This window comes from Populus euphratica, unplaced genomic scaffold (assembly GCF_000495115.2).
Source record: "Populus euphratica unplaced genomic scaffold, PopEup_1.0 scaffold130.1, whole genome shotgun sequence".
Taxonomy (NCBI): Eukaryota; Viridiplantae; Streptophyta; class Magnoliopsida; order Malpighiales; family Salicaceae; genus Populus; species Populus euphratica.
Window position 1 is genome coordinate 499,133 of NW_011500018.1, and position 25,487 is coordinate 524,619.

The 25,487-nt window shown below is 30.3% G+C and overlaps 2 protein-coding genes and 1 non-coding gene across 4 annotated transcripts; all 3 read right to left on the bottom strand.

Moving 5' to 3' along the window:
• Nucleotides 1-8,189: 8,189 nt before the first annotated feature.
• LOC105141795 (probable envelope ADP,ATP carrier protein, chloroplastic) lies at nucleotides 8,190-12,056 on the bottom strand. The gene is made up of 10 exons (XM_011049155.1): nucleotides 11,555-12,056; nucleotides 11,248-11,304; nucleotides 11,033-11,095; nucleotides 10,898-10,954; nucleotides 10,692-10,775; nucleotides 10,385-10,453; nucleotides 10,194-10,306; nucleotides 9,914-10,083; nucleotides 8,873-8,951; nucleotides 8,190-8,495 (listed from the first exon to the last, which is right to left on the bottom strand). Exons 1-10 carry the CDS (start codon nucleotides 11,918-11,920, stop codon nucleotides 8,381-8,383), a joined length of 1,173 nt encoding a protein of 390 aa, XP_011047457.1. The 5' UTR covers nucleotides 11,921-12,056; the 3' UTR covers nucleotides 8,190-8,380.
• Nucleotides 12,057-13,847: 1,791 nt separating this feature from the next.
• LOC105141796 (vacuolar cation/proton exchanger 3-like) lies at nucleotides 13,848-17,799 on the bottom strand. 2 transcript variants are annotated; one of them, XM_011049157.1, is made up of 10 exons: nucleotides 17,408-17,797; nucleotides 16,897-16,964; nucleotides 16,745-16,773; nucleotides 15,790-15,986; nucleotides 15,463-15,675; nucleotides 15,201-15,335; nucleotides 14,932-15,102; nucleotides 14,636-14,752; nucleotides 14,354-14,444; nucleotides 13,848-14,243 (listed from the first exon to the last, which is right to left on the bottom strand). In XM_011049157.1, the coding sequence occupies exons 1-10, from the start codon at nucleotides 17,672-17,674 to the stop codon at nucleotides 14,182-14,184; spliced, it is 1,350 nt and encodes a 449-aa protein (XP_011047459.1). In that variant the 5' UTR covers nucleotides 17,675-17,797; the 3' UTR covers nucleotides 13,848-14,181. The 2 variants fall into 2 exon arrangements, with proteins under 2 accessions (XP_011047459.1, XP_011047460.1); XM_011049158.1 differs by lacking the exons at nucleotides 13,848-14,243; nucleotides 14,354-14,444 and having other exon boundaries at nucleotides 14,659-14,794; nucleotides 14,867-15,102; nucleotides 17,408-17,799.
• Nucleotides 17,800-21,367: 3,568 nt separating this feature from the next.
• TRNAK-UUU (transfer RNA lysine (anticodon UUU)) lies at nucleotides 21,368-21,439 on the bottom strand. The gene has a single exon. It is a non-coding gene; the product is annotated as a tRNA-Lys (tRNA).
• Between the last annotated feature and the right edge of the window lie 4,048 nt (nucleotides 21,440-25,487).

Below are 25,487 nucleotides of genomic sequence, written 5' to 3' on the forward strand. Positions count from 1 at the left end.
TGTTTTCTTATGATGTAAGATTAGGTTGCCACTTTGCCAATTCCAAAGCTTGTTCTAATATCAATTTATCTTTATATTTTTAGCTTTTAATGATGGAGTTGTTAAGTATTATTATTTTTTTCTATTCATAAAAAATAATAATTGTAATTATTAGGATACAAATAAGGGAATCGAGTAGTTAACATGTCATTATCAATGACTCAGATGAAAAACTCAATTGCGAATACACTTTCAACATATTACCCAATGCATGAGAAAACCATGTAGCCCTTTTCAAGGCATTGTTAACCAATTAAAAATTAAAGAGAAAAAATTTGGTTTATAATTCTACAAAACAACATCTTGATCACCAATCTAGAGAAATGTTAGTTTTCTAAATAACAGTATGAATAAAAATAGAAAGTATTTTGATCAAACTCTCTAAATACAAAAGAAATGATATTATTGACTTAGTTTTCAACATTTTTTAACTAAGTTTTCATTATAAACTAAATGAGTAGGTATTCAAATGATTTTTTTGTTAATGGTTATATAAATATACAAGTAAGCCAAACTGACTAGCCTTAGAAACACCATCAATAACTTAAAAGCCAAGTTGATCCCCTCACCTTTCAGACTTGAACTCCCAAACAAGTACAACTTTGTACACAGAGGAAACCAAAAACCAGGAAGAAGCATTTTAGAAGAGAAACTAACAATAAAATATTATCAACCAATAACAACATGAACACACAATCATTTTAAAAAAGTTGCAATAAGTCATATAAACAAAAAAAAGAAGATGTGATAATCAAAGTTTATTAAATTTATTAATCTATTTGATTAGAAATATATATTTATTTTTTTTCCTTGGTAACAAAATTTAAATTAATAAAACTATTACATGCCAATAGTTACCTAAATCATTGCATAATCAAGATATAATAGATGACCAACATAGTAATCTATGATAGTTTATTAAATAATCAAGTAGATTCTCTGAAATATTTTGGTCCAATGATAAATAAATCTAAAAAAGTATAACAATTCTATATAGGATCACCATCCATTTTCAAAAAAATCTTAAAAAGATGATGTAATTTTGTTGTAGTTCCACTTTGCTTCATTTAGAAATGCTTTGCATAAATCAATTCATTATAACTCTAAATCTTTCTAATTTAAGCATAAGATTTAATCAAATATATAAGATTTATCCAAATATATAATTATATTAATTAAACAATTAATTGAATTACTTACAATATTTGTTAGGTATGACATAAGATTGTCTCCTTACTTCTTCAGATAGTTATGGTTTGCTCGCTTCAAATTCAGATAATGTTTTTCATTAAATTCCTTTCTTTTTTGGTTTAAGGAAGTCTTTACTATCATTTTTTGCCACTATAGCCTATCTAATAACCAAGCTTAAAATTTCAAGAAAAATGCATTAATAACTAAAAATACTAAGGTCTTAATTGGTAAGGCAAAATAGGCAATTTTGAAAAAATATATTTAAATTAAAAACTCATCAATTCAATATTTTATTGAGGGGTTTATACAAACACATATCAAAATTATCCAAGATCATACAAAAAGATATGAATTTACTATTATGTTCAATCTAGATACATTGAAAAATATACTTTTGCACACAATCCAAATATATTTTTCAAGACACTAACCTAGTTAAATAAAATATCACCAAAAGATTTTTGTAGTTAGCTCAACCTCTCAACAACATGTAGCTCCAAATCATCTAGGATAGCATGAATATCATATGTATCATCTCATTCTTTTCCTATCAAAACATGCATTACAACAATAACAATGATCAAGCAAACTAACATTTTAACAACATTAATCCAAAAAATTTATAAAAACAAACCCGATCATTATTAATTAATAATTATGATTACAATACATTAAATAGTAAAACCAATATATATATATATATATATATATATATATATATATGGTTATAATTTCTCTCCCCAAACCCTACCTCCTTTTTATTTGTGAATAAAAAAAAAAGAAAGACACATAGTATCATAAAAAACAAATGAGAAAACATTAATGAAGATAAAAACCTCTAAAATCCTTTCAACACAACTAAGACTTATAAAAAATTAATGGTTAAATAATTACTACATTATTGAAACCCATAATGTATTTTAAGTCCAAGTCCACAATATACTAAATAGTAAAAACATCATATGATTTAGTTGTTTATGTAATTGAAAATTAGTGGGCCAATAAATGATTAAATTCATTATTTTGGACTTTTTAGCAACCATACCTTTTTATTCCTTTTTCCTATTTTGTTTCACATTTTGTAGTTCTTCGCAAGACTAGCCCAACCCAATTCAATACCACTTAGCTCATACTTAATCTGTAATACTCTTTTGTATCACAGACCAGTCAATTTGTTGTTATATACAAAAATTGCTAAGGAAAAAGAATATAAGATCTAAGTCATTAGTCCAATTGGTAATTTAAATAATATGAATAAAAAATGCAAAAACAATAAATAAATTGAAAAAAATAACAATAAAAAATATAAAATAAATCTTGGCTTGAACCCATTCGGAGTATAAAAAACCTAATATTGAACTGTGAAACTGATTTAAAAAAAAAAATAAACAACCCCAATTAAACCAGGTTAACTCACAAACTTCATGACTATGAATATAAAATTGAGATAATATTATAGAGGGAAAAACATGAAAAAATAACATTGAAGATGAATTCCTAATAAATTAAATAAAAATATGATAACTCTATAGAAAATAATAAAAAAATGTTGAAGCTCAATCTCTAGTGAATAAAACGTTGTAAGAACAAAATAAAGAAACATTACAATTAAAAAATGGTTAAAAATACTTGATTTGAGCTCACGATGAAAAATCCTTAACCCAATCATGATACTAAAATAACTATACTTAAAAGCAAATTGAATGAAATCATGAAGTTCAATTATCAAACAAAGAAAACAAATTACATAAAAAACAATAAAAAAATATGAGTCAATTTAGGTTAATCAACCAACTCTATCAAGATAACTAATAGAAAGAAAGAGGAAAAAAAATTACAAAGACCAACTCCTGATAAATAAAATATTAAATGATGAAAATAAAATAAATCAATTTAAAAAAAATAAAAAATAAAAAATAAAAACAAAATTTAATCCATGTTAAACTTTGAAACTAATGACTTTGTTCATGAACTTGAGACTTACCATATAAAAGGAAAACAATAAAAAAAATAACAAAGTGAAACTCTAAAAAAAATAAAAAACAAGAAAACATATGATTAAAAAAAGAAGAAGCAAACTTTGAAGAATAATTCTAAACTTAATTTAATCTTTAAAACTCGTAATTAGTGAAATCCTTAATTCGATTTCAATTAAAAAATTTAACTTTCAACTAATTTAATTTTAAAAAATGAAATCATAAAATCTTTCAAGATAGTGTTTGATAGCTATATAGTCTCAGATATACTGTCTTAATGGCATAGGTAGTCATCCACACGTGTAGTACACATCAATAAATTTTTTAAATAATATTTAATATATATAATAATATCTTTGAATAACCTTTAAATTTATATTAAAATTAATGTAAAATGATAAAAAAAAAAGACCCAGTGAGAAAGTTATGTTGATTTTATCTTTAAAGGTATCAAAAACACTATTTTAAAATAATTAAAAAGATTAAAACATCCCCGAGTAATATATATATATATATATATATATATATAGTTTGTAAAAACATAATTATATCACAGTGAAAATATCAATCTGAACCTAATTCCCGGTTAAATTTTTTTTGGGTAAGAGATAATTTAGTTAAACTACTATTTCAATGAATGATAATTTATTTCCTGTGCATATATAATGTTTCTTCATTTCTTTTTTATAGTTAATTTTGAAAAATAAAAAGTTTAAGCTTTAATTATTACTATTATCAATATTTAATTAAACAACATAAATTAAGAATTAATTATTACTACTGCTACTCTAACGTGTGATTATTTTCTCTTAATTTTCTACAATTTGGGTCCACACCCCCATGAAAGTGCATTTAATATTGGTTACAAACTAAGCTTAATTCGTTGAACTAGTCATTCCTTATCTAAACTTTAATTTCTGCTAGCACAAATCACAAAAACTGAGACGCATTTCTCTTCCTTTTGTTGATAAGCAGCTGGTAGAAGTGGCATAACGGGATAGTGGCAGGGAATTATAATATTATAATTACTGGGAAAACCTTAAAGATTTTTGTATAAGATGTAAATCCCACATAATTTCAATCAAGCAAAATCCTTAAAGATCCCATTGAAGCTTAGGAGTGATATGCAAATCACATGAATATAAAGATTTAGTAACCATAAGCATGTTTAAATATAATTCATAAAAAGTAGGACAAATGATTATCTTAAATTAAGATACAAATAATATTAAGATTCCAACCTTTCTCAATGATTAGTAAATTTCAAATGAAAAGTATAAAAATAACCTCATAAAAATAGTTGTTTTTTGATAAATTAATTTTATTTCTTTCATGAAATAAAAGAATGAGTTTTTTTTATGCACACAAACTATTATGAAAGTAAAGTCTATTAAAAAATCATAAATACAAGTTAAATAATTCCTATTTATAATAAATAGTAAATATCATAAATAATACTAAAAAAATCTAAATAAATTAACAAAAAAAATTATAAATCAATTAGAAATTTAATATAAATACCGCACAAATCTTATCAAAAAAAATTTCTAATTTTTTATCACTATAATATTTTAACTATATATAAAAATAGACCTTTAGATCATAAAATTTTAACTTGTTAATATAAAACTATACATTAAAAAAAATCAACTCAAAACCAACTTAAATGTATGCCAACCTTAACTCTTCTTGTAAATAAATATGAAAATTTTTATAATTGCTACTGTGAAAATATTCTACCAAAATATTCTTACAAATGTTAGAATTAAATGCTTACCCTTTCCTTGTAAAATATGAAAACTCCAATAATACTCTTCTAAAATATTTTTATAATATTAAAATTAATTGTCTCACCTATCTTTTTCCTTGTAGAATATGAAAAGTTGTTCAAACAAGGTTGTCAAATTATACCGCCGACCGTAGACCCAAGTTGGGGGTTGAGTAAGTCATTCTCACACATGAATTATATTCATTATAGGCTACCCCATGTGTTGAAACTTTCTTGAAATAAATCTTGATCCAAATGCTTCGAACAAATCCATTCAATGCCTTATTTAGCTTCTTGACTTCTTACCTTATGATGGGCTAGATTGACATTTCAAATAGATTCTTCGTAATGGTAGGCTGATCCGTACCAAGCGTGCTTTCCTCTAGTTCTCAATGGGGGTGAGCAAGTTTCAGTCGACTATAACCTTCCCACTAGCCTACAACTTCGAACCCTCTCCCCTGGCAAAATTGCTCGCAAATCTCTATTTCTTTTCAAGCAGGACTAGCACACACGCAGCTGGACCATATCTGAAGCAGCCTGATAAACGGAATTATGCCAGCATCAAGTCTTTTCTGGTGGAGAGGCCGCATGCCAAGCATAGCTAGAGGGGGCTTTTGATAATAACCATGGAAATGACAATCCAATTGCTGGTGTTTGAGAATCAAACAGGACCCAATACTTCGATGGAGATTTCCCGAGGGAGCTTCAGATTTATTTGATGTGTATCCCATCAAGCTGCATCTAGCTGCTTGATGAAATCCTCAAACCTAGCTTCCATCTCCAGTAGGCATTGTGCGGGATGATCTAATAAATTTTCCAGATTCATGTAACCAGTAAGCTTGCCACACACTGGAAAGCTGACAGAAAAAGACTGAGTAACTTATTCACCCTTCAATCATTCCAACTTATTTTTCTCGAGTACCTCCTTGAATGATACAAAGACCTCAAAGTCTGTTTTTTTCCTGATTCATGACAAGAAAATGCTTCTCCTTTGCATATAGTTTCAGAAGCGTCTGTATCTGTTCGTGGGGTGGGGGGTGGGAACTTCCTGCTTAAAAGTTTATACGAGATGAAGCTCATTTTCCAAAAATTATTTCCAATTATCAAAGAGGTTTATGCACAGGGAACATAAATAAAAAACTGAAACGGTGTTCTGAATGCCATTGTTTGGTACCCATCTTCACCATGGATTATAATAATAAAATTATGATTTTATCTTTATCAGGAAAAATATCTGGCCTGGTTATCAGGGATATGAGGTTTTTTTTAATATTTTTAAACAGTAAAATTATTAATTTATATTTAAAATAAAAAATAGTGAAATGACATGTTATTTAGACTTTTTATTTTTTAAAGTACAATGTAATGACTATATTGTTTTTTAAATTATAAAAAAATCTTTGACTGGGGTTTTTTCGTTTTTTCATCCTAATATTTTTGTTATTATCAAGTTGGATGATTGATTTTTTATAATTGAATAAATATAAATATTATTAAAAAAATGATTGAGGCATGGAATGAAGCCATTTCATTCAGGTGACATGTGTAGGTGATCTTGTGGCCAAATGGTAGTTGGTTGGGTGACAGTCAAATAGTTTTGGTAGCCCCTTCACTTCTAAGCGGTGCTTGTGGTGTATGCACATTCAGTTTAGTGTAAACATTTTTTTTATTTCTCTTTAATTTTCATGTTTGAATTATAAAATTTTAAAATAATTCTTCAATTTTTTTTTTTTATTTTTTTTCTGTTTTTTTTATCCATTAGGTTTAATCTATGATTTTTTTTATTTTTATTTGTTTTGAATTATTTTTTTAATTGCATTTATTTTTAATTTCTTCCCACGATATTTAATTTTATTTTTATATCAAATTTGGTTTTTAACTTTTAATTTCTATTTGTATTACTTTGACAAATTTTTTTAGATATCGAATTTAATCTTTTAATATTAAATTGATTAGGAAATGAACTTCTTGATTGAACCTTAGTCTAAGATTTTATTGATTATGAGTTTAAAAAATTAACTCAAGTTTAGGAGATTCACTCTGTATTGCTTGATTTTTTCAACCTCATATTTTTTTAATTTTATTTTTTAATATTTATTTAATTGGAGTTTGGGATATATTTTTTTATTTTCTTTTTATAAAAATTTTCATTGATTTTGAAAAAAATCTTAAGTCATCTTGAATCTTTTTTTTTTGTTACTCTTTGTTAAATTTCACTTTTTTAAAAGAATTATTGTTTTTGAATTAAATTAAATTAATTAATTAAATATAAACATATTATGTTCATTTCATAATATTTTGCTTATTTGGTTTACAGGTTGTTGCTCTAATAATGCATTTAATCTCTTTTAATATCATTGTATAATCTTTCACAATAATATTAGAATTGTTTTAACAAGTTTTTTTTAATTGTGGTGTGATAAACATGATATATTTATTTTATAATATTTTGCTTGTTCGGTTTACATATTGTTGCTCTAATAATGCATTTAATCTTTTTCAATGTTGTTATATAACCTTTCTATTACAATTGTTTTAACAAGTTGTTTTTTAATTGTGATATGGTGTCCAAGATGAAACGAGTTTACAATATTTTTTTTTCTCTTGATGATATTTGCTAACTCATTTGATTATGATATTTGTTAGCTATTTTTTATTTTTTTATAGTTCATTATTGTCAAAAACATTTCTTATACCTTTTGTTAATCTTATTTAACCTAATTAAGTGAATTACCCTTACTTCTTTGAAAAGATTGATTTTACCTTAACACATATTTTTTTTATGTTTGAAAAAACTTTACCCGGCGCGCGACAGGCACAAATCTCGTAAACCTCTAACAGTCTCAACTCCCTTCCTCCTTAAGTTTACCTAGTCTAATTTTCTCTAATTCTTTTCCCCGTAAGTTCCTAGTGAAACAAAAATAAAAACAAGCATGCCATGAGAACCTTCTCCAACTAAGTTCAGCTGTAGGAAATGACACTGAAAACCTTGCCATATGGATCTCAGTACTGCAATTATTTTGCAGGCATAAAGTTGCCTTTCCTAAACTTATTTTATTTCGCTTTACCACTTCTTTAAGTCACTCGCGTGATTAAATCAAAGGCTCTTGTAGATGCCTGCAGTTCCATGCCACCTCCAGTACTCTGAGAAAAATTGCGCAACTCTGTATGCAAAGAATGTTGTTTCTGCTGTTTTCGAAAAAGAGAGTGGTTTCTGCTGTTAGGAATGCAGAGAATTCTCTACTATTAAGATCCTCAAGTGCACAAAATGTTATCCATTAATCAGGCAATCAATACAACAAATAATCAGGGCCTGTGTTACAAGCGCAACATAATGCCTACAACAAAAAACTAATGGAACCATGATGGTTGGTAACAATACAAAGAAATCCATTACCAGGATGGTTCACTTGTTGGCAACTTGGCTTTGTTTCTGGCGGTTTTCCTCCACAATTCTCTGAAACTCTTTCTCACTGGCTGCAATTAGACGCTTCACGATATCAAAAGTGGTAAGCCTAATGCTGCAGCAGAAAAAGAGAAAAGTAGATTCATGTCAGCCAAGGCAGAAATTTCTTATGAAATCAACGACTTTTCATTGTGTGCCCATATCTTTTTATGCACAGGAAACAAATAATCTTCACTATTCCAGCACCATTTGGGCATCATTAGTGTCTATGAGTTGCAAAACCAGAATTTGCACGGTGGATCCATAATCTTAGATTTTTCAGATTTTCTATGCCAGATCCGATTAATGCATTTTCAGATAACTACCAAATGCTCAAGCATTCCCAGATCAAAGAAAACCAGAAGCTCATCAGTTTCACATGAAACAAGACATCATATTGAAGGATTTTTCAAGAGCATATATCAAAAAATAAAAAAGGGAATGAAAGTGAACCTGCTATTTGGAAGGGTTTTTAATGCATTGGGAACAAAACCCCTATACAAGCCAATAACTCCATCACGCTGCACGATTCCTGCATCAACAAGAGCACATTATATTTGTACCATCAGTCTCAAAAATAAATTGCAAAATGCAATTAATAACGTGAGAAAATTCTGATTAGATTGAGATATGTAACCTATATCAAGACTTGTACCCAAGAGCCATTAGGATTCATGTGACGCAACTCAAACAAGGGCTACAGCCACATGAAATTGAAGAAGCTATATTATTTCAAAAGGCCTAGGAGCTCTATATAGAGTTGATATAAGAGCAATGGGTAAGCTGCCTTGCAATATTAAGAAATTCAAAAGCACAGTGTTTGAGAAGCTTGATCCAGTTAGAAACCAAAAACTTGTTTTCATTTTAATCATATTTGGAGAAGTATGGATATAAGCTCTCCTAGCTATAACTTTATAATTTCCAAAATCAAGGTATTTCAGAGGAAGGATTGCTCACCAGGCATTGTAATCAAGTTTCACCTAGCATGTTACGAGCAAGTATACAGGAAAAAAGCTCTTTCAACAAAAATTCAAATTGCCCTGGCATTGGGCTAAGAATAGAACATGAACAGATTTAAGGCTCTTTCTTCTTGAACTACAGTTGCCCTTGGGGCTCAAGAGTCAAGAGGTTAAAAGTTGGAATGTTGTGGAGGGAATGATGGACTCAATGATCAAATGACATTAGCACTAATAAATGAGAAAAGGGAGATAGTCTGATATGTAGTAGATGGTCCCTTTCTTTAGCTGATAATAGTATCGCTAGCTATCTAAGCCTATCTTAATTGCAGGAACCTCCTTGCCACTTTCCATGCCTACACTCAAAGAGAGAGAGCTAAATGTTTTACGCGATGTCTGGGCTAGCAATACAATATCCACTCTCATATATGTTTGAGTCTTGGTCTTGGTCCATGCTACTAGAACTCTTTTATCATGATTTCCGGGACAATAAATATCTCCATGCATATCTGTACTCTTATTTGTTAGTGCAACTTACCTGGAATGGCATCCAAAACTGATTTGTAAGGTGTACCCTTCATTTGCATTTGTCTTCTTACTGTATCCAAAGGATAGCAAGTGAGAGTTGCAACAGCGGCTGACACCACAGCTGTCAGTAGAGATGATTGAGTCTTCTGTTGATATTTCTCAGGCAATGACTTCTTCACCCTGTAGTTCAAAGAGGGTAGTATTCAACACTTGTTTTATATTTTTATCCTTTTCCATAAAGGACTAAATAAATAGATAGATAAAAGAAGCTTTAGGATTAATGAGCTCACAAGTCAAAAATGCAAAAGTTCACGGCAATATAGGGAGCAATGCCAAGAAGAGAAGGTCCGAGACCATAGTAAAATGATGCAACTCCTTCCTCCCGTAACATTGTTAATGCAATCTGGACAAATAATCAACCCTTTTCTGTTCATAAATTATTATCTTGTCATAAGAAGTATTCTAGTAATCACTATCAGACCTCAGACATAGTGCGATACCCAGGTTCAACTGCTAAGCGTAATCTCAGGACATCCAAAGGATATGTTACCTGGACAAATGTAAACAGTAAGATGATTTTAAGATACAAATGCATGTGGTACTGAATACACATTACTTTTTCAAAAAGTAATACAAAGAATTAGATGTCTACGCATCACTGTAAAATTTTTAGGAAACAGCTTCATACACTTAAGCAAACACATTATCCTTGACATAACCAATTAAATCCCAAAAGGTAGCTATGTAATGAAAATTTTCATTTCAATTTCCACTGATGAATTACTCACAAAAGTAGATGTCATGCCTGCACAAGCACCTGCTGCAAGTCTGCCAATAACTGAGAGTTCACCATCCTTTCCCTTAAACATATTCTACAAATTCACACACAAAAAATAAATAACTAAAAATCAACCAAATGCCTCAAACAATAATAATTCCAAATACTTGTAACACTCTCTCACAACTTGCTTATACACATTTTCACTAGGATTACCTTGTAAGTTTCATAAGCAAAGAGCTGGACGGCACTATAAGGTATGATCCGAATCACCTGAAATTCACCATAAATCCCAAATCGGAAAACAAATCAAATCTTAATTATTCATGAAAGTAAAAAATCGCCAACTACCTGAGGGAGGTTTCCCTTCCAATACCCTTTGATTCCCTCTTCTCTCCCTATCATTAATATCGCCTGCAGTTCATTGACCAATAAGCAACCTCATTAAGATAAACAAGGGAGGCAAGACTCTTTCCATGCTCGGCTAATTGAACTACAGCTCCATAATCATAAAAATTCTCGATAAAAAAATTCAAAACATAACCCACATTACATTTGCTACACACCTCAATGAAACCAATTGCCTTCTTAGCACTTTCCTTCCCGGCCCGCACTCCATGAATCTACAAACACATCAAATTAATACTGATTAATCTTATTGATAATGTTCCTAATTATCAATTATTAAAACATTTAAAAATAATGCAAAATTTTATTGTACATTTTTTCCGGATCCTACATTTCACTATACTCAAATTCCATTTTCTCAGCAACCAAACAGCAACACTAACGACACCGTTCGCAACAAAATAAAAATATCACCACGAAAAACACGTGATAAAATCCGAAAGCAGAGAAACTTAAAAAGAACACCTGCATGAGTAGCTTAATACGGTCAAGCGGAGCGGTGACGGTCTTCGCGGCGGCACCAGCGACAGCTCCAGCGGCAAAAATCGCAGCATCTCTCGGGACAAAAGCCAGTATTGCTAACGGATGCTTCAATAGCTGAGCCGTACTCGGCGCGAACTCATTTCCTTTATCTTTCTTATTCTCTGCCATTGAGACTGAAGCAAAATTACTAAAACTGCCATTGCTTCCATCACTCCGGATTCTGCAACTGAATTGCGCGTTTCTCCACAGAGGTTCGCGGTGGTGCGTGGTTTCCGTGAGAGAGCAGTGTGTAGTTTTTAGGTTTGGTAACGTCTGGAAGCAGAGAATGGCCCTCTCTTTGTCTGTCATGGTATGATTTGGTGATTTTGAGAGTTTGTTAGGGGTAGAGAAGGGATAAGGTAGAAACTGTAAAGGTTGTTGCAGAGAGGGAGGAGCAAACTAAAAAGAGGGATTTCTTGGGATTTTAAGCAAGTGACTTTGTTTTATTAATGATTTACAGGCTATTTGAAATAATTTCTGTATTATAAAATTAATTCAATTCTAATATTTAATTTGAATTTAATTAATTAATAAATTAATTACAAAAATAAAAAAAACTCATTTTATTTTTAAGATTCAAAAATTTAATTGATAATAATAAAAGCATTATTATTTTTAAAATATTTCAACAAGTAATTTCCTTTTTTATTTATTTTAATCTAAACAAAAATAATTTATATATTTAATATGCAGACTTATATTGTATTTGCATCTCTAATATAATTTTTAATATATTCTTATAAGCATGTAAGTTTTTAGGTTTGAGCACAAGCTTGTCATGCTTATAATTAAAATAAGTATGAAATCTAATTTTTTTTAAATAACTTTTTTTAATATATTTTTAGAATAATAAACTAAATAATCCATGCTCCCGAGTCTAATATTTTTTATTTTTAATACAAGTTCGACCATTATACTTGTCATCACGGTGCAAGGGCATCGACGAAATCAAGATTTTGTCCTATTGGAAGGGAAAGATGCCATGGAATTCATAACTGCAATGAGTTGACAAAACGGAACCTTTTCATTTTGTATTCCTTAATCAATAAGTCTAGCGATGCTTGTTTCAGCATTTTAAAATTTTTAAAAAATAATTTTATTTATTTATTACAAATTAATATATTTTTAATATTTTAAAATTATTTTTATGTATTAATATCAAAAATAATTTTTATAAAATAAAAAAAACATTAACATATATTTTAATATAAAAAAATTATTTAAAAAACAGGGCCCACAATACTTTTTTAAAAAATAAAATCATCACCTTAAACAACTAAAATTCCCATAACTAAAGATTTTTTTTCTTAATTCACTCAAAAAGATAATTATCTTTCAATCCTGGAAACTTTATTATTATTATTATTATTATTATTATTCCTATCTAAAACTAAAAGAATAACATTCACATTTAAATTATAAATGTTTCTAGTGTTAACTAAATGATAATATTAATACTCTGATAAGTTTTTCTAGACTCAAAGAAAAAATATAAAAATACTTAAGGACTAAAGAATAGTTTACTCTAATTTGTCCATTGAACTAAAATATCTAGACCTTGAATTTACGCTTTAATGGGGGTGGTCCATAGTCATCACGATGTTATTTATATGGCAGGTTGCATTATTTAGGCTATTCACTGGTTCAGTGACAAAGGGGGATTACATGGCTATTAGACATGGGTTTATAAACGTGAGCCGTCAACTTCGTCTTGATTAGGGTTTTGATGGCTGGTGTTTCTAGCCCACCTTTGCACCAGTAGACTAATAAATGGTATTGCAGGCACATTTTGCTCCAAATAGCAAATTTGATTTCCACAAGTACATCAAAAGATGCATGGAAGATGAGTTTAAGGTGGTTGTGGGCGTAAGGCACGTATCTTCCTTAGTGGATTTCTCCTTCAAGTAGTTGAGTTGTGCCATGTTTATTTTTACATTTTAAAAATATTTTTTTTTAATTTTTTTTTAATTAATTTTTTTTTTAATATTTTCAGATTATTTTAATAATAAAAATATTATTTTAATATATTCCTTACTAAAATATTCTTTAAAAAACAACGGCACCATAACTCGCTTTGAAGCACCGGTGCCGTTACAGAACTTCAAGTTTTCATCACCAATAAAGATATATAGTTTGGTATACCACACAAACTAAAGGACGAATTGGAGTTAGGCACGTGCTTTTTACACACGCACAGACACACTAAAATTATCATCGTCAATATATAGAAATCAAATTGCAAGCACAAACAAGAAATAATTTCCATTTATTTATTAGATTGATACAGGAGTAAAGACAACCCCTGTGCCATACGCCAGCAGCTTCTATATATACACTGGCTCAAGAAACAAAAACTCGGTTGCGAAAAACACCCTGAGAAATCCTATACGTATTACATATATATGTTGTTGCCTTTCTTCATGAAGCTACAATGGTGTTGACTCCTCAGTTACCTTTGAAACAAAATGAAAGAATAACAAAATTCATTCAATCTGTTGATGATGATGTTTTGATGATGTAATCTTCATCCTGAAGGACAAGCCCTGCGTTCATGATCATATGAAACAAATTTAAGCTGCAATGACTGATCCAGCTGCGGACTTGACTCCCAAATCGATGACATTTCCATGGTCTGCATAAAAATAAAATGCAAATTTTGGATATGGAATGGATTTAGAATGGATGGAAAGGGATAGATTCAAAATTCTTAACCAAGCCTCAAAAACTGTTGTAAGTTCTTACTCAATGGTGTCTTGTTTAAGAAAAAGCACGCCCCAATAACAACGTAGCACAGCAATAGAGCCAATCCTTTCAGGTAGTGAGAAGTACCGTCCTGTAACAAATAAGGGGAAGCAATTTCCCTGAGCATTCATGGACTAGCATACACAGAATGAACTATACTAATTCTTTAATTAATTAGAGCAAGAGTAAGGAGATTCTGTTCTTAATATGCTTAAAAAGTAATTTTGTTGTCATTGATTAGCTTAGCTGCAGAATTGGTTAATACTTAATCACATATATTACCTGTAAGGTGAAGGCTGTGGTGATTATTGATAAGGTAAGAGCACCAGTCTCAAGGAGATTGAAGGTAAGATCCATTTCAATGCCTAAAATCCAAGCAACAATTACACAAAGTGGAACCTGCAGAAAGTTGTGGCGTATAAGATAAGTCAGACTGGTCATTTTTTTTTTTTTTTGGAGAGCAGGAAGGTTAGGTCAAAGACACCGTTTGAGTTGATAAGTCAGACTGGTCATTTTTTTTTTTGGAGAGGAGGGAGGTTAGGTCAGACACCGTTTGAATTTTTTATTAAGAAACTTACCACAAACATAGCAATTTGAGTTGCAGAGCCTAGTGCAACACCTAAAGATATATCCAACTTGTTTTTAAAAGCAAAAATGACTGCTCCAGCATGTTCAGCCGCATTTCCAACAATTGGCAGCAAGATAATGCTAATGAAGCTGACAGAAAGGCCCCAAGATTCTGAAGCATCCTGTGAAATCAAAAGGCATATTTTCTCAGTCCATGCCAGAGTAATATTAGAAATAATTAAGAACAGTGCTCTTTCAAGATGCTTGATAGTTTAGTTACCTCGATCGTGGCCACAACATATTCTGACAACAAGGCTATGACAGCAGTCATTCCAACCAGCCAAACTATTCCACTCCAGAATCCTATCACAGGTGTTTCTTCTGAAAGCACATCATCGCCATCTTCCACAGATTCCTAAAGAGTTGCGCCAATCAATCAATAACTCAGCCAATCTAAATTGACAGAAACTTCAAAGGCATTTTAATTTGATCAAAGCATTCAGAAGGAAAGAGGATACTTATAGTAATGATTGATTAATCACCTCTTGGGCTTCAAACAGTTGCCTGTGTGTCACTAACTGAAAGATAATGTATGTAATGTATGCAAGCAGCATTATAATGCTGCTTGCTCTCGACAACTGCAGTGTTGGGACTTCCGTGAGGGAAACGGAGGCTGCAGAAATCCGAAACAGCAGTGGCAGCATATGGCACAGCAATGCCAGGAGCAAAAGCAGCGCGTTCACGTCAGCTTGTCTCTGTTCATTCATTTATAACCATGCCAGTGTTATCATCTAACTGTGGCCATGATAAAGCTAGAAGAAGAAGAGTTCAGAACTGATGAACATTTCAAATTACATCAGCTAGCTTACCCTATCATATTTTTGTTCCTTTCCAAGGTTGGCAATGCCACCACAGAAGAGAGAGGTGCCAAGAACCAAAAGTAGGTTTGATAGTATGGAGCCCAAGAGTGAATATTTCACCACCTGTATCTTGTGTTGCCAGAGTGCAAAAATAGCTATTATCAGTTCTGTAGCATTACCACATGTTGCATTTAGGAGCCCTCCCACTGCAAAAACAAAGATTAGAAGGAATTAAATTTCACGCTGCCTTAAGTTTTCTTCAATAATCTTATGAAACTTCTTTACATGGATGACAAGAGATGACAAGCCCAATTCCAGCATTATGAAACTTCTTTACATGGATGACAAGCCCAATTCCAGTAGCAAGGTTTTTCATGACCACGAATTAACATTCACTATTAAAAATTAAGGTAAATCAAGATGTCAATTAATAAATACAAATTTGAATCTCACCAGCTTATTATATATAATAAAAATCAAATATAAAGAGATATTAACTTATATAAATTTCAAATCTAAATTTTTTTTTATTAAAAAATAATATAAATTATATTTTAAAACATTATCTAATAACCATATAATTTATTTAATTAAAATTATTTTTTTAAATTAAATACTATAACGATAATGATCAAAGAAGCAAGAAGCTTTTTAATGGTAAGGGACAATAGAAGAGTTACGAAATCTTTTTCGTAGGTTGGTCTGAATCATATACCACCAAGCAACTGTCAATTTTTATTTTTTCCTCTTATCACGAGGAAGCTTGGAAGCAGTTCTATCCCATATTTTTTTTTAATTAATTAAGTTTGATATGACTAAATAAATAATTTGATGTTGGAATGTTGGCTTCATGCATCAAGTTTCCCAAGAAAAACCGCCTTCCACTCCCTTCATAGCACCGCATATGAAATATTTATCAGAGATATGGTGAAGATCGGTAAAAAAAGATATCGGGGTCGAGTACCTGTCGGACCAGTGTAGTAAGCAATTTGCCTGCAATTTTTGAAAAACACACCCAGAAAGAAAATTAATGATCAATTCCGATCCCTGCGTACAGCTTGCTTGTTTATAAGATTTAGAAATCAAATAGTAGTTTATAGCATATAGCCCCCTTACTCTGTCAAAAAGCTGACACGTTCTGCAAGTGGGGTCAGTCCAAGCAAGCTCAAAGCAAAAACCCAGGGCTGCGTGCATGAAATCACACAACACTATCAGATTAAAATTTAATTAATTCTATCAATTTTTAGCTCTTATAAATGGCATATTTGCAAGCATAATTAAAATTGAGATTCAAAATTATCAAAATAAATAAATCATAAGGGAATGTAACAAAATAACTAGAATGATCAAGAATTCAGCAGGTTTTTATAGGGGTGGTGCATTCAAGCACAAGCTCAACAACTCATTTTTCCTTTAGTTTCCGGATTTGCGCGGATTACTCGATCAATTCTAATTAGTCTATCATCATTTCCATATTTGAGAAATGATTTGGATAATCACCATCAACATGTAAGACGATTTCATCACATAAAACGAGCTACCAGGATCACCTCACAAGTGTCCAGAACTTTCTGTTCTATTATGCAAACCCTGAGAGAAACTGATATATAGGGAAATGAATACTTACTCTTCCAAAGCCATAACATTCAGCAGCAATGGCTAGTGGGATGGCAGGAAAAAGAACTGTAAGTTTAGTCCCCAAAATGACCTCTTGAAGGTTAGTTAACAAGTGTCTAAGCATTCCACATCGAACTTTTGATACAAGAGTGAGGTCTGACTTCTTGCGCAGTGACGAGGATGACATGTTGTGTGCGGTCTTGCCATGTCTTGTCTCCTTGCTTGAGACCTTAAGGTTTCCATTCTCCAAGAGCCATGGTTCCTGCAATGAGGCCATTGTTGGGTTCGCAACAAAACCAATGGTATTGCTAAAGTGTAAGAAGTAAAGCCAGGTTGTGGAGTGTGTTCTTCTGCTTCTCTGTCTTAGTGTTTTTGAAAGGGTCTGGGAAATACTGCTATAAATAGGAGCTGGAATGCTTTATTTTTGATATGGAGAGAGGGAGAGATATTGAGCTCACTGCGCCTTCCTGGAAATTTCGTATTTTGTTTTCATATTGAAGGCAGGAAAGGCCAGTGACTTGGATACAATAATTTCTTTAGTTAATTATAGATTTTTCTTTGGTTTTAAGAAAATTATATTGACGAATTATTGATTTTTGGTTAAAAGAAATAAAAAATTGCGGATGACATTGTTACCATAGGGAGGAAAACTAAATCATAAACTTCGAAGAATAGAAAATAATTGCCAGATTTAAAAGTTATATATGTAAAACGAAATTTATCAATAGTACCTTTGCATATGTTATAACAATAGAAATAGTAATCGAGCACAAGAAAACAAGAACTTCAATGGATGTTGCATATGTGGTAAGAGTGGGCATAGTGCTCAATCTTGCAATTCTCGAATACATGAGGATAAAGCTCAGACCAACTTAACCATGCAACCATTTACGACATTTAGTATTGATAGGTGGTGGATTGATTCTAGTACTAGTCGACATGTTTGTTATGCTCAAAATTGGTTCAAAGTTTACCATCCATGTAAGTGATTATGCTTGATGATCCGATCACATACCATTAATCAAGTGCTTGGTAATGGAGAGTAGGTTAAATTTCACTTCTAGAATAGTAATGATTTTAAAGGATGTGATGTACCTGCCTTCCATGAGAAAGAATTTTGTTTTTTTTTAAGGCTATGATAGATGTTGTTTTTTAAATTGTTTTTTTTTAAATATATTAAAATAATATTTTTAGTTTTTATTTTTGATATCAGTATATTAAAATAAATTAAAATACTAAAAAATTAATTTAAAATAAAATTTTTAAAATTTAATAAAAAATCAGCTCAACCACAACCCGAATATCACCTTTAATATTAGGTTTTCTTCTTAACAAGGCTTATTTTAAGGCAACTATAGATTCTGTACATAAATGATCACTAAAAAAGTATTGAAAAAAAGAATATTGAATCATTTAAGTTAATTTACATTTTTATTAACCTAAAGGAATTTTAACTTGTGAAGGAAATAATTACTTTATTATTTTATTGATGTTTTTTTTTTAAATACAGTATGTTGCATATGTGGTAAGAGTGGGCATATTGCTCAATCTTGCAGTTCTCGAATACATGAGGATTAGAAAGAATTTAGTTTTGTTTGAGAATATTGTTTTTTAAATTATTTTTTATTTTTAAATATATTAAAATAATATTTTTATTTTTTATTTTTGATATCAATATATTAAAATGATTTAAAATACTAAAAAAATAATTTAAAATAAAAAATTTAAAATTTAATAATAAATCAGCTCAACCACAACCCCAAATATTACCTTAATATTAGGTTTTCTTCTTAGCAAGGCTTATTTTAAAGAAACTATAGATTCTGTCCATAAATGATCACTAAAAAAGTATTGAAAAAAAGAATATTGAATCATTTAAGTTAATTCACATTTTTATGAACCTAAAGGAATTTTAACTTGTGAGGAAATAAGTACTTTATTATTTTATTGATAATTTTTTTTTAAATACACTTACTTTTACTTGATGAAAAATAATTTAAAATTTTTTCTAGGAAAACTAAAAATCAAATCAGTAGAAAAATCAAAGGAGATAAAAGTGATAAATACCTTGAGTTTGAATCTTTTAAATTCAACATATATGTTCAAACATTGGAAATAATCTATCTTAGCATTCTCTCTCACCTCTAATGGTGTGGCTGGGATGAAAAATAGAATTCTATTTTAGTCGAGAAATGCAAAAAATAAAAAAAAAACAAAAACAAAAAAAAAAAATTTGAATAAGCCAAATTTGGGATGCTTGAGAGTTCGGAGATGTTTTGTAGCTTATATGAGGCTAACATATCCTAAAATACATTAACCACTCATTCGAGTTGCTTAGAGGTTACCATATCCTAAAGGTTTTTTAAATGGTGTGGTTTTGGGCTCATTCACCTTGTATAAAGGTGAAGTTAAGTCATAGGTTTGTTCCATTGACTAATATACAAAATCATATAAAAGCTTATAAAAGCTTACATCTCCTCTTATATATATATATATATATATATATGTATATATCAATTTTTCATACTACGTGCACTATAAAGCTAAAACCTTGTGAAAAAAATCCCACCCGAACCCATTTAATTTTTTAATTTATATTAAAAAACACAAACTAAAATTTTTCATACTACAAAAAAAATCAATTTTTTATTATAATATATAATTCTTTTGCCAAGGTTTTAATTTAAGTTCGATACTCTGCTATAATCTTTTACAGTTTGCGTCCATGAACACAAGTCAAGAATCTTTAAGCATATCGCTATAAACTTTCCAACAACTTTATCAAAAAGGAAAGAAGAAGGTGATACGTAAAATCAATGAAGAGTTTGTTTGGCTGCACGATTTAACTTGTTTTTTATTAAAAAAATATTTATTTTAATATATTAATATTTATTTTTTTAAATAAAAAATAATTATAATTACACTATCAAACATCCCAAAATCCTCTACAATCTTTCCTTCCAATCTACAACTAAAAAAATAATTTCGAAGGATATGGATTCGGTGGGAGAGATATGTAGGTTGTCTGAACTCAACATCCGCTGCCTAATCCTATAAGAGTTTGTGTTCTTCTTGTTTTGACAAAGTACATATACCGACATGTCAATTTACTTGTTATTGTGTGCTGTTGACTTCGAGTCCGGAAAAGATCTCATGGATGTATATCACCATCGTACAGCATGCCGTACTTAGGAGGTGTAGGAGGAAGCTTCCTGGAAACTTCCCTTCAAGAAACATGGTTATGGGTTAACGTTCTATTGCAAACTAGAGACCTCCCGCTACTTCTTTTACGGTTCATAAGAGAAGTTTTCCTACGACAAGAGAGGGCCTTTTCTGCAAACGGACGCGATTGTGATAAGAGTGTTTAGATTGTAATGATAAGGAATTATTTTAGTTTAATATTTTAAATTATTAAATAATATTTTCAAATATAATTTTTTAATTTAAAATTATTTAAACTTGAATAATTTTACAACATTTTATAATTATTTGATGATTAAAATTGATATAATATTAAAAAATTATTTTTATCTAATAATTTAAACTATTAGCTAATATTTTAATATATAATATATATTATTTTCTTAATATGGAATACATAATATATTTAGGAGTATAACTAAATAGTATTTTCTAAAAAAATTAATGTTTTATATATTTAGATTATTTTAATATGTTAATGATAAGAATATGTTTTTTTTTTAATATAAAAAATATTATACTAATTTATTTTCAAATAAAAATTACTTTCAAACATAACACTATTATTACCGTACTCTTAAAGAAATGTATATAAGATGTTTCCAAATTAAGATCATTATGATAACGTAAGTGAGAATAATATGATGTTTTGTTAGTCAGGATTAATCATTGAACATTGTGGAGTAGAAGTATTCTCTCTCAAGCCATATAGAAAACATAAGTTTCGGGAGCAAAAGGAGAAACTAAATTGTTAAAAGCTTGACAAGGACGCCGTCTGTGGGGATCGAACCCACGACCACATGGGTAAAAGCCATGCGCTCTACCTCTGAGCTAAGACGGCTACGGGGCCGAGCGTAGCTTGTATTGAATTAATAATATACGATGTCTTGATCTTCATCTTTTTACGGTTTGGAAACTGGAGTTACGGTGTTGTAGGAGAGTGCAGTTTAATTGATGAGGGAAAGTCCGTAGAAATTCCAGTTACATCCTAATTAAATGAGAAACATAATCCATAAAATTTAAAATACTGTGCCTAATCTATATTTACTCGTGTGAATGACATGCCCTTGTGCCCATTCAGGAATAAGTTTGAATTTTTTTGAGAAATTATTAGATTAATCTAGTTTGTTATTTTATATAATATTTTGTGCATTTATTAAATATTATCAATGAATTTGTACATATTATTTTGTGCATTTATTAAATATTTAATTTCTTAAATATAACTGTGCTATTAAATGTGATGGTATTAAGATTCTAAATATCATTTATTAAATTGATTATTTGAACAAATTTAATTATTTGTAAGAGTTTTATTGATTGATTTATGATCTTAGATGGTGAACTAGCTAGGTTCATGTATGTAACAATCTCTCTTTTATTTTATGTTGAAAATGGGCAACATTTCTCATGTAATATTCTGTATATCCACATGAGGTATAGATTCATTTTTCCAATCAGACTGTCCACCTTGAAACTTGAAGATGAGATGAGTAATTAAGATATAAAAATGTCTAATGCCATTAGGGTTTTTTGTTCCATATAAAATTAGTAATCTTTAGTAATTTTTTAAACTATTTTTTGAATTAATTTTTATTTTTCTGAAATTGGAATCAATAGAAGTTTACAGATATTTTTTTCATTCTTTTAAAACTAAAGTTAATGAAAAAATTAGTTGATTATGTATGGAGGGGTTTCTAATGCCTATCATATCAAACTACAGGGATCCAATTGCTCAAATTAAATTATATGGTTGTTTTTCTGAAAAATTGATATCACATAGATCCCTCAACTATATATTATATGGTTGTTTTACTTGTGTTATTAAACTAATATAGAAATATATATTTGATACCATCAACTATATATTATAATTTAAATCACCTTAATCTTGACTTGGATGGAATACATACTAGTAATTAATATCATTAATTACAAGCTATCTTGGGTTCAACTCTAAGAAAAGACAACAAAAAATAAATTTCTTGCAAATTAATTTGTATGTTATATTGTGGCGGGTTAGTGTACTTTTTTTTTTTTTATAAAAAAAAGGTATAAAAACATGATTAATTTAAGAGAAAGTGACCGAGAAAAAGAAAAAGCAAACGGAGAATCTATTTGAAACTGAGCCCTAGAAAACAGTTAAAAAAAAAGTGCCAAAGTACGCCTGGACATAATGAATTCTTGATACTAATGTGTGACCAACCGATTATAAGGTAGGAAAAGGCCAAGTCAACGAAGGTAGAAAGAAATTTCCCATGAACAGTGTTCGGATTAAGCCTTCCAATGGCCTATATATTTACCATTCAAGAAGGTTATCAAATCTGTGGTGGAACTTCGGCGACCTGAAATCTCATTTCCTCCGTTCTGGTATTCCTGAGCAGTCGTTGAAGTTATTCAGAGTTACTTCCTCGGTTGCCATTTCACTGCCGAAAGAGTTGATTTTCCTTCTTTTTATATTTTTTTATATGTGACTGTGGAGTGACTTGTCAGGTACGTACGGGGAAGTTTTCCTCAACACGTCTCGGCAGAAAATCAATGAAAGGTTTTGGTGGGTCTACAAGCTGGTACAGTGAAAATATTTCGAGAGGAGTTTCTTACACCAGCCTTTGGACGACTAATCTATGCGGGTAGGCATGCAATTGTAGAATGAAGTAATAATTATGAGAATGTTTTATTAGTCCTTTTTATATATGAAGTCAAGTTTGACAATCTGCTTCTTCTTCTCAAGAAAAAAAAAGAAGAGAAAACCCTACTCCCTTGGCTTCACTGAAAAAATCCCACATCCACATCGCTCAAGGAAATGCATAATGGCATGATAATGTTCGTGTTTTTCTAAAATGGCATGATTTTATTTTATTTTTCTCCTTTTCTTTGGATTAATTTAAACTATAATTCTCATTCGAAGGCATGGGTGAGGTGAGGAAAGGAAAAGATAAAAATAGAATTTTGTTGTTATATTCATCAATGCATGCCGACTTTTCTCAATATACTGGACAAGCAAGCAATTTCTATTGCGGGTTCTTCACCATCACTTCACTCCAACAGCACCACTTGTTTCATTCTCTCTTCCAAATCTTGGATAACAGCAACCTTACGATAGATTTCCAACAGGCCACATCCATATGTTTGCCCCACAGCATGTGTGTTGAACCCTAGACAGCTTCTGCGAAGCTTCCTTCTTGCCTAAATTTTTGGGAATATCTCTTTCGAATCTTGGTACCTGGGCTTTAACTTCTAAAATCCCAGTTTCATAATTAAACGTAAAAAAAATATCAATGGATAGCATTTTTTTTTTTTTTGGGTAAGCAGAGCGATACATATTATACATATTATAGATATGTAATTATCGATTATCTGTTATCATCCCTTTTTTCTTAAAGGTTTTGTTTTCCTCTTCTTATAGAACTGCTGAACTGCATAATTTATAAGAAGACAAATTTCCTGCAAGAATTAATATTACAAAATAGACAGCAGCAAATGGCGGCCAAAGTTTCTCGTGAATGTTTCGAGAATATACATACATGTACGCCCACATACAGACGACAATAATTACAAAGCTCCTGCAATTTCCTCGAAGTTTCCTCCTCTTCGGCAGAGGGCTAAACAAAATCGGCATGCAGGTACCACCTTTTTTTGTTTGCATTGCTTCTTATCGATGATACTTCTTTTATGACCAGAAACCAGCTCGTGTTATGTCATTATTGGTCGAGGTGATAGAGTCTAGGATTTTGCTGCCTGTCAATTTGGGTATTCAGTGAGTGGCTCAAAACATACATGGTACACAGTACTTGATGGCCTCAAGCATCGACCATTTTATTCAACTTGAACTCTTCTATGTCACATCGTATCCTTCAGTTCAGCCGACCTCGAAACCGAGTAACTGTCGTAGTTATACTTGCGGTATGTAATTAAAAATAGCATGGTGGTTAGTTTTTAAACTGTTTTTATTTAGAAATATATTAAAATAATAAAATTTTTAATTTTTTTTATAAACATAATTTTTGTTTTAAAAAATTCAATGATAAAAATTAAATGTAAGATCTTGGATTAAATAATTATTTTTCTAAATATTGGATGAGAATCTTTTGAGATTATTATTTTTTAATTATGATAAAAAAATATGTCTAGTTTATTTACGAATTGGAGTCTTGGAATTAATATTTATATTCATATTTTTTAGTATATTGCATTGTTAATTCATCAAATTTTGTTTTCCTTACTCCCTCGAATTTCTCTTATTTATATTTTTTTCACAAATGTTTTTTAGTACATGGTACGTACTGGAGGTTCTTTTTACTATTTACTTGATTTTCGAGAGCCGATTTTGTTCAAGAAAGATTATATAAGGTAAGGTAATCTTTATTGAGGAACTTTGACATTCAGATTAGAAGTAATTGCCTGTATAAATTGGGGCAATAATAGAATAAAGGCATGGGAATAATTAGTTGTATATGGAGGTCAAGGTTCCTCGATAAACCTTAGTTAAGCTTATATAATCCTTCTGGTACAAAATAGGTTCTTAAAAACCACGCAAGAAGAACCCCAAGCACGTATCAAAGAAGAAAAATCTCGTCTGTGTTAGACAACTCTCGCTCTACTGTAGCCACCCATTCCATGCTAGAAACACACGCTACTATTTCTTTGATTGTCTCTACCCAATTTTGAGTGGGCAGATAAATCTTCTCCTTGATATATACTCACCCTTCTCATCTCTTATGAATAATGTCTCATCTACAAGACTTCCTCCCATTTTATATTTGATAACAAAATCAAATCCTATCAGCCTGTATAGCCTCCTTTGTTATGTAACCGTTGTAATTTTATGATCCCACAAATGTTGGAGACCCTGCTACTATTTTTTTAGTTTCAGCTTTTTGGAAGTGGAG